The sequence below is a fragment of the Poecilia reticulata genome, linkage group LG8 (genome assembly GCF_000633615.1).
Source record: "Poecilia reticulata strain Guanapo linkage group LG8, Guppy_female_1.0+MT, whole genome shotgun sequence".
NCBI lineage: Eukaryota > Metazoa > Chordata > Actinopteri > Cyprinodontiformes > Poeciliidae > Poecilia > Poecilia reticulata.
This window is the reverse complement of record NC_024338.1, coordinates 17085816-17095505: the sequence shown is the minus strand read 5'-3', so window position 1 is coordinate 17095505 and position 9690 is coordinate 17085816. Positions and strand designations below refer to the sequence as shown.

General features: G+C 39.8%; 1 protein-coding gene across 1 annotated transcript in view; it reads right to left on the bottom strand.

The window, feature by feature from the left end:
• The window catches only part of LOC103469074 (NACHT, LRR and PYD domains-containing protein 12-like), a 24565-nt gene that overhangs the window by 5015 nt on the left and 9860 nt on the right, over positions 1 to 9690 (bottom strand). Inside the window, exons 5-9 of the mRNA XM_017306129.1 lie at positions 8705 to 9679; positions 8103 to 8276; positions 5345 to 5518; positions 3398 to 3571; positions 3013 to 3186 (exon numbers count right to left, since the gene is read on the bottom strand). Of these exons, the coding sequence (XP_017161618.1) occupies positions 3013 to 3186; positions 3398 to 3571; positions 5345 to 5518; positions 8103 to 8276; positions 8705 to 9679 (1671 nt within the window). The remainder of the gene's footprint in view (positions 1 to 3012; positions 3187 to 3397; positions 3572 to 5344; positions 5519 to 8102; positions 8277 to 8704; positions 9680 to 9690) is intronic.

The window sequence follows — 9690 nt, the reverse complement described above, 5'->3', positions numbered from 1 at the left end:
GTATGCATGTAGAGCATGCTCATTGCTCATTGATTTCTTCTCCTGTCATGGTTGCAAACATCGCAGTGGGAGGGAGGGTGAGAACAGTCATGATGCTCCTTCTGCTTGGTTACTTGTTGCGCCGTTGGACASTGTTCATAGTTGAACGTTATTTACCGTTAATTGCGATGTTTCAGTTGTGGTTTCTGACTTGGGCAATATGGGCAACTGCCCAGGGCGTTATTTTTCTAGGGATGGCAGGAGACATCTGCAGATTGTAGCACAGCGATGAAAGCATAACAGAATGAAGTGTCCAAGGAGCATCTGGAGCAAGAACCAGCAGATCCAACAGTCCAGAGAGTCTTTGTTAGCATCTTTCCTCTCAGATATGACATCATCACTCTACTGATGTCACACTCTCATGTCACTGATCAGGAGCTGCTGATCTACATTTCCAGCATGGAGGACGGAGAAGATCTCAGCTCTGATGAAGAGCTGGCCTGCCTTCAAACTGATTCAGGTAAAAGAAATATTTCCAGAGGAAGTCAGACTAAAATGTTGGATTGTTCTGCTGCTGCAATCAGAACAAGAAGAAGCTTCAAGTTCTTCTCAGCTCCACGTTCCTGTCAGAGACTTCAGCTCCTCACGAGGAGAACAACTAAAGCCTGGAACAGACTGACACCAACATCCTGACATCTCATCCTGAACAAAGCTTTGCAGCATCAAGGTGACTCTTGGCTCCATATATGGACAGATTTCCTCTAAAGGGGGCGGAGCCTGGATTGGAGGAACCAGCAGCTTCCAGGAACAAACCTTGGGAGCCTCTGGAGGAAAACATAGAGATGAGATTCCTGCTTTAATCAGTGGATTCATTGGTAGAAAATATGATGACTGAAATATCTGAGAGCTGCAGCTCTAATTTCTACAGATCTGCTGGAACATCAGATAGAAATGAAGAATTTCATCATTTCACATCAAATCTGTTCATCTTCCACAGAAACAATTGAATTATTGACCTGAACTGGTTTTGGTAAAAACATTCATTAACATTAATTTTAATACATCAGTAATGTGCCATTTAATGAACAATGCTGCAAATAAATCATGTTGTATTGTGTTTTCTCTTTGTGACAGTTTAGATCTAGATTTGTGATTCTATGCATCAGAATCTCAGGATGACCTGCGTCACTCTAGCAGTCCTTAACTACAGTCATTTTCAATAAATTAGAATATTTATGAAAAGTATTTCAATAACTCAGCTCACAAGTTAAACACATCATACAGATTAATTCCCCACAAACTGTTTTATTTGTTCATGATGATGATTTGTTGCTTACAGCTCATGAAAACATGACATTTCTGATCAGATTACAGCCCACCAAAAAACCTTAATGCAGAAATGTGGGCTTAATGAAAAATATGTTTAATATCTGCTGAAGTTGTCTTAAATCAGACTAACAAGCCTCATGGGAACCATATTCTAATTTATTGAATACGACTGTAAATGTTAATATGAGATGGAGATTATTGACATTAATTCAGTAATCAGGATGTGGAGGAGTTTAAAGTTACTGGGACATTCATGGCAGGAGACTCTGCGCCCTGACTTCAGTAATCAATGTTACTGCCAGTTCATGCTAGCTTACAGCTATTTAATGTGTTTATTTATTACAGTCGATTTAAACAAAAAGCTGGTAAGATTACATAAAACTTGTCTAACCTGAATCAGTTTCACACCCAAAACTCAGACAGCGTTTAGCAGCTTAACTTACCTCAATATGTTTTTACAGACAATGAATTTTTAAAACTAGCAGTTCATGCTAACAGGGAGGCAAAGGTGGCACCAGAATCACTGATTACTTTCAAACTAACAAACGAATCAAAAAAGCTCAATGTGGCTTGGATGTAACGTGTAACGCAACGCTTTATAGAAATGTAGTGAAGTAGAAAGTACAGATACTGTGAAATGTAGTGGAGTAAAAGTAGCCAGGATTAAATCTACTTACAGATCCATGAGAAATGTAAGTTCAGTAACAAAGTTCTTGTTCCAACAACCAGGATCAGGTGAGGGACCTCTGCAGTCCATGATGTTTCCTCTCCCTCTTCTAAACCATCTGATGGGCTGATATCATCCCTCTGCTTTATAAGTAAAATGTTTTTCTTTCTCTTGTTATGACTCCTTTATTTTTCCTAAATGTGACATCAGAGCTGTGGATCTGGAATCTGATTGGTCGGATGGATATTTTCCTGGATTTCCAACATGAAGAGTCTCTGCCTTTTTCCAAGACGTTGGGAATTTTTCCCAAACATTATTGAACAATCCTAAAAGCTTTCCCAACTACTGAAAACCTAAACACATTAGTATTTTCTTGAAGCTGAACTCTAAAAGGTCTTATTATTGTTTTTATAATTTGTACCACGGTCAACAGAGCACAATTCTACTTTTTCCTCATTCACTGCAATTCTCCATTTCCTCTTTAAAACAAGGAATTTAAATTCTCTCCTGATTCCTCTCATTCATTTGATCATTTTCCAGATGTCGCCCCCTGGTGGAGAACAAACTACATTTTTAATTTTTATTAAATCCTGAAAGTTGTGAGTTTTGTTAAAAATCTTTATTTCTCTCGCTGAACTTTTAAACATCCATCTAACCATTATGGAATTACTTTTCTTCTCATCTTTGCTCTTTGGGGCTGATTGGTCTGGAGCTCCATCAAATATTGTATTAAAGTCCTTTCTGTCATCAGTAGATCCTCATCTAACTGAACTTCACTTTTATTCATTTAGTCAGAGTCCCTATTAAACTCTATTAAATCCATCCCACTCTTTAATTTTCCTGGTGAGCCGCTCTTAGGAGAATATTCCAGAAAACTGGGTAATGATCTCTGCCTCCAGATGAGGCGTCTAAATATTTAATTATCAAACTAAATATTTAACTTCAAACTAAACATTTCCCATCAGACTGACTAAAGTCGTTTCTCCTCTTCCTCCTCTATCAGACCTTCTCTGCTCCTGCAGCAGGTTCCTCCWTACCTGAGAGCTTCCAGTCTCCAGTSTGGATCCTTCAGTCCAGCCGACAGCAGCTTCACTCCTGAGTCTCCTGGATGATTGTAGCTCAGGTCCAACTCTTTCAGATGGGAGGGGTTAAAGGTCAGAGCTGAGGCCAGAGAAGCACAGCCTTCCTCTGAGACCAAACARCCTGATAAGCTGCAGACACACAATTCATCACATGATGAGAAGATGAGAACATTGAGGTAGAGCCCAAGGTCTGAACTGGATGGTTGGTTGGTTGGTTGGATGGATTTGTGACGTGTGGAATAAATAAGAAAGCCAAGCAACTGCTGGAATCTGTAATAATAATTCTTTTTGTACCTGATGTGCAACAATTTGTCAAGAGCCCAGAGTTGCCTGAAGTTACCTGAGAGTTTCCAATTTGCAGTTTGGACTCTCCAGTCCAGCAGAGAGAAGCTTCACTCCTGAATCCTGCAGGTTGTTGTTACTCAGGTCCAGTTCTCTAAGACTGGAGGCCTGGGAGCTGAGAACTGAGGACAGAGCTTTACAGCTTCTCTCTGAGAGGTTACAGAAACTCAGTCTGAGGAGACAGGGAGGAAAATCTGTTATTAAACAATTCTTCAGAACATATATCAACAATATTCCTGTTTTACTGATTTAAGGGACAGTTTTATATATAATTATGTTCCCTTTTGTTGTGAGAAAAATATGACAAGAGTAATGTGGGAAAAAATTGAAACAGATTTGCTCCAGACATTTCAAAAACAAGGACTAGCCAAATATTAAATACAGAAAAAATGGTAACACTTTGTTTGTGCATAAGATTGACATGAAACTGTCAAAAATATCTTCTGTAAAGATGGAGTCTTCATGAAAGTTTCCAACTTTGTCATGAAGTGTCATTCGGTAAATAATAACACATTTAATCCAAAGTTGCATTAAAACTTGTATTAAAAGTCTATTAAAACAGTCAACTTTGGAAGACCCCATCATGTTCATGACAGCTGCTATGTCACGTTTATGACAATGTCAAGTCAGTCTTATGCACACAAATAAAGCGTTACCGGGAAATTTAATCTAGTATTTAAAGCATTCTGAAAACATCCCACCAACCTGACACTAAAGGTCACTAAACACATGGAAAACACTTTCAGAAATCACCACAATTAAAACTGCATTCATAAATATCACAACATTGAACCAAATATGGTTTTAAACATGTTATTGGAACAGGATGGGCCACCAATATGTTACGATCCTCATGTCATCACACAGAAAACACAAAGTCCAGACCAGATTATGTTTTTAACGTAGAGGTTTTATTAAACCCAAGTCTGTACACAAAGTGGTTCTGGCAGTCTGGGTAAAATAAAAGAGTGAGAGAACGAAGAAATAAGCAGCAGTTGGCCGTCGGATTCAGGAAGCTGTGTTGCTCACACTGATTCTGATGTTCATAATAGTTATCTCTTCTTTAAATTATTATTTCTACTCCTATACTTAAATTCAAATTAAAAACAGCTTATTGACTACAAAAGGAAATAAAATATTGTAAGTCATTTTAATTCAAATTCTTCAAGGGGTTATTGTAGATATTGATGACTGTTTAGCTTAAAGATCTCTTGTGGTCTGTATAACTGAATTTCTAGAAGGTTCTGACATAGTATTATTTATATTCTAGATACATTTCTCTACTTGTTTCTCCGAATATAGATTATTATTTTAACGTGTTGCTCTTCCTGTTCCTGAAACATTTCCACTTATTCTAGAATCTACATTTGCTCTCAGCCAAATATCTTCAATGCCAATAATATCTGTTAATGTCATTTATCTGAACAGTCTAACTTCCTTTCCATCAGCCAATCAGCTCCTTGTATTTTCTCAGTAGACCAATCAATGGAAGCCCCGCCCAGCCCATGATGTGAAGACAGAGAAACAAACTGAACTCTGATAGGAAACAGTTTAAACAGATATTCTCTCTCCAACCTCTTGGTTCCACATTGAGCTATATTTGGCCCCCTGCTGCTCTGTCTACCATGTCATTGTGGTTCCAGTAAATGGGTTGGTTTCCCAGGTCCATTCAGCATCACGTGAAAAATGGTGCTATAGGGTAATAAGCTGTTCTTTGCAAAGTTACACAGTCAAAATTAACAGAAATAACTTGAGTTGTTTAGCTAGTCATAAGAGACAAAATGACGTTAAACATTTAATCCTTTAATTTATAAATGCCATGGTTGCAAACTAAATATTAAATTATCAAACTAAACTAAATGTTTCCCATCAGACTGACTAAAGTCGTTTCTCCTCTTCCTCCTCTATCAGACCTTCTCTGCTCCTGCAGCAGGTTCCTCCWTACCTGAGAGCTTCCAGTCTCCAGTMTGGATCCTTCAGTCCAGCCGACAGCAGCTTCACTCCTGAGTCTCCTGGATGATTGTAGCTCAGGTCCAACTCTTTCAGATGGGAGGGGTTAAAGGTCAKAGCTGAGGCCAGAGAAGCACAGCCTTCCTCTGAGACCAAACAGCCTGATAAGCTGCAGACACACAATTCATCACATGATGAGAAGATGAGAACATTGAGGTAGAGCCCAAGGTCTGAACTGGACATTTATAGGAGTGGAAAAACGTAAATAAATCAACCTGTCAATAAGATAAAATAGTAATAACATTCTCATGTAGTTCTGTGTAATAAAAATCTACATTTGTCACATGTAGAACGGATCAGAATAGAAACATCCTTCATTGTTCCACAGCAGGGAGTTCAGGTTTATCAGCAACAAGTTTAAGGTGAATGGAAGAATCAGATATTCAAGAAAAAATAAAAATAAGCAATAATAGGAGATTGTAGAGTAATGACACATTTACTACAGAGGAATAATAATGCTGCACATTTAATAAAAACAGCATCATCAGTTTCAAAGAAATGTGCAGCTGAGTAGGGCAATTTATAATCATCTATAAGATGTGTATATTTGTATGTTGAAACGGCAATAGACTATTTAAAAGAAATTGTAGTGGTATAGAAATATACATAATTCCACACAAATAGTTTCCAGGTGAGAAGTTCCGGTTCTTAAGGTGGGCGTGGTGTATATAAAGGAGCTGCGGCATTCATTCAGGCATGTGTCTTTGTTCTTCCACTGTGTGGCTTGTGTCCAGTGGACTCTAGCAGCAGAAAGCAACAAATCGCTGGCTGGTGCATGTTGCGCTGATATTCTGGTGGCAGGTGTTCTCTCTCCCTGCACTTTAGCTGATCTTGGTCAGAAAATCTAAACTGAAGTGTGATCATAGGTAAAACGCTGCGCTCCTTCTCTTCCTCGGTCTGCGAGTGTGTGTGCATGTTTGTGGATCAGCAGGTAAGAAATTAACACTCATCTAAGCTCCAGTTTCTTCTAGTTTTATTTAAAATGGTGACTAATTTTTTATAGGTTCCCCACAGTTGAACCATTGCTGCTCTGTCTGCGTTCGTTTCCCGCATCTGTTCTGCTTTGCTCCGCTCCGTCTACGTTAATCTCCCGGATTTCTGCACAATTGTTTTAAAGTTGGACTGCGGCGGCGTTATCTGCCCTCATTGAAGCGGTGTTTGGGGTGTGGCATCGGCGCACCCATTTCACCTCCTGTTGTGGCGTGACAAGCGGGCCACGCCTGGTCCTGATGTTTTAATTTGTACTGTCTATTGTTAATTAACTTCTATTTCTTTACTTATTTTGTTTACCGCCCTTTTTATTAATTTAGTCGGGCTGATTTTGTTTTTCTTTTATTAGGTTTAAGATTGTTATATTGGTTAACTGGTTTTCTCTTGTTGTGCAGTTGCTGAGGTCCGGTGGCGGTGTTGGTGTGGTGACGGTGTCTTCCTCTTCTGCGTGCTGTCATTTTTGAGTTTGGGTTGTCTCACTGCGTCTGGTGTGTTAAAGGTTTTGTTTGGTGGATGTCGTCCCCATAGCGCCCCCTGCGGCCGGTAACCTCAGCTGCTGCAGCTCTTCTATTTTCTTTAATTTTTCTTGATTTCTTTTGTGTAATTCTTAAAAGAAACTGGTTTTAAAAAGAACATTAAAAAAAAATAATTTAATGTTTTTTTATAATTTTGAAACTGTGTCAGATGTTTTAATCCCTGCATAACAACCTGTGTGTCTTAAACAAGAGGTAATATTCTCTGGGTGAAATTCCCAGGGTGGCGTTGTTGAGCAATTTACTAAAACTAAACTTCCACAAAATCTGAGTTTCCATGTAGTGTCGCCACAAAATGTAAAAAGACACCAGGTAACAGCCAGAATATACATAATTAATGAGTTTGTTGGGAGCTATGGGGTGCACCGATTTATCGATGCTGATTTCCTTAATTTTAGGAGATCGGTAATCGGACGATTTTTACACGTGAAGCTGATCTTATCCACTGATGTCATCAACCTCGGCAAAAGTCTAAAATCAACCGCTGTGCTTTTCTTTTCTCCCGTGAGAAAGGTTTGACTGACAAACCGGCCGACCAGCTCATGTCTGCACATTTACAGTTAACGAGTTGCCCCATTGTTGCTAATTCAGGAACTTTCTTGATATATTGAGCAACATTTCAGACAAAAACATGGTATCAGCCAAAATTGGAATCGGTAAATTAGGTTTTTTAAAAGATCAGTAATCCATGATCATCCAGAAAACTGCAATCGGTGCACCCTTATTGGGAGCAGTTCTGGTTAGAAAGTCTAACAACTGCTGAGAGAAAGGATCCACAATAATGCTCATTTGTGTGCCCAGGATGCATCAATCTGTCAAGTATCCAAAGTTACACTATCAATGAAGTCTGACCACAGCCTTTCTAAACACCTCTGTTCTTGGTTCTGTCAGCATGGAGGGAATGAAAACCAGCAATGTTTATGTGTAGAAACTTGTTAGTGTCAAGATGCCACTTGTTGCACATCCTATCACAGTACCACGCTGGAATCCACTGAATTCCTGAGAGCAAGACATTCTTTCACAAATGTTTGTAAAAACAGTCTGCATGCCTAGATGCTACTTTCATAAACCTGTGGCCAGTTACTGGAACACCTGATTCTGATCATTATGATGGTGGTCCAAAACTTTTGTCAATCTCTGCTTGCAGCTAGTGGACTGAGAACATTTTACCTGAGAGTTTCCAATTTGCAGTTTGGACTCTTCAGTCCAGCAGAGAGAAGCTTCACTCCTGAATCTTGCAGGTTGTTGTTACTCAGGTCCAGTTCTCTGAGACTGGAGGACTGGGAGCTGAGAACTGAGGACAGAGCTTCACAGCTTCTCTCTGAGAGGTTACAGAAACTCAGTCTGAGGAGTCAGGGAGGAAAATCTGTCATTAAACAATTCATTAAAATTGATGTTCTTTCAAATCAACAATGTTTTTATTGGACAGAGAAGGAACCATCTTATTTTACACAACATTTGTATTTGTTGTGAACTGGTTCATTCTATAGTTGGGCCTCCAGCCTTAAATGACAGAACTACAGATGTCAAGGAGGTTGGAAAGAGAATTATAAAATTCCACAATTAACTATATTAATCCAGTTTCAATTTTGACAAAGTGGAGGAGTTTTGCTGCTTGAATATGTATCATTTTTCTTTTTTGCTCATCCCCCCCAGTGGGACACTTTGAAGAGACAATGCACCAATATAAAAACTGAAACATTAATATTTACCTCATCATTAGCAGATTTCTACCTATCAAAAATAAATGCATTAACGATCTGTGTCCTTACATAGCTTTGTTGGAGGCTTTAACCACTGGCAGCAGCCTCAGAAGAACCTCCTCTGAAGCAGAGTATTTCTTCAGCTCAAATACATCCAGATCTTCTCCTGATGACACTAAGATGAAACCGAGAGCTGACCACCGAGCAGGAGACAGTTCATCTGTGGAGAGACTTCCTGAACTCAGAGACTGTTGGATCTCTTCCACTAGAGAACGATCATTCAGTTCATTCAGACAGTGGAACAGATTGATGCTTTTCTCTGCAGACACGTTCTTACTGATCTTCTTCTTGATGTACTGAACTGTTTCCTGGTTGGTCTGTGAGCTACTTCCTGTCTGTGTCAGCAGACCTTGTAGGAGACTCTGATTGGTCTGCAGTGAAAGTCCCAGGAGGAAACGGAGGAACAAGTCCAGGTGTCCATTTGGACTCTTTAAGGCCTGGTCAACAGCTCTCTGATGGAGAGACTKTAGTTTAGRTTYATTAAATAATGAARACTTYTYASATGTWWGTGTTTCTTYYATCAGGYWGAMMCCAGAGTTGWKRAAGGTCYGATGAACRTGAAGAGCAGCCAGAAACTCCTGAACACTCAGATGGACGAAGCAGAACACCTTGTCCTGGTACAGCCCTCTCTCCTCTCTAAAGATCTGTGTGAACACTCCTGAGTACACTGAGGCTGCTCTGATATCGATGCCACACTCTGTCAGGTCTGATTCATAGAAGATCAGGTTTCCTTTCTGCAGCTGATCAAAAGCCAGTTTTCCCAGAGACTCAATCATCTTCCTGCTCYYTKGACTCCAGTGTGGATCTGTTTCAGCTCCTCCATCATACTTGACCTTCTTCACTTTGGTCTGAACCACCAGGAAGTGGATGTACATCTCGGTCAGGGTTCTTGGCAGCTCTCCTCCCTCTCTGGTATCCAACACATCCTCCAGAACTGTAGCAGTGATCCAGCAGAAGACTGGGATGTGGCACATGATGTGGAGGCTTCGTGATGT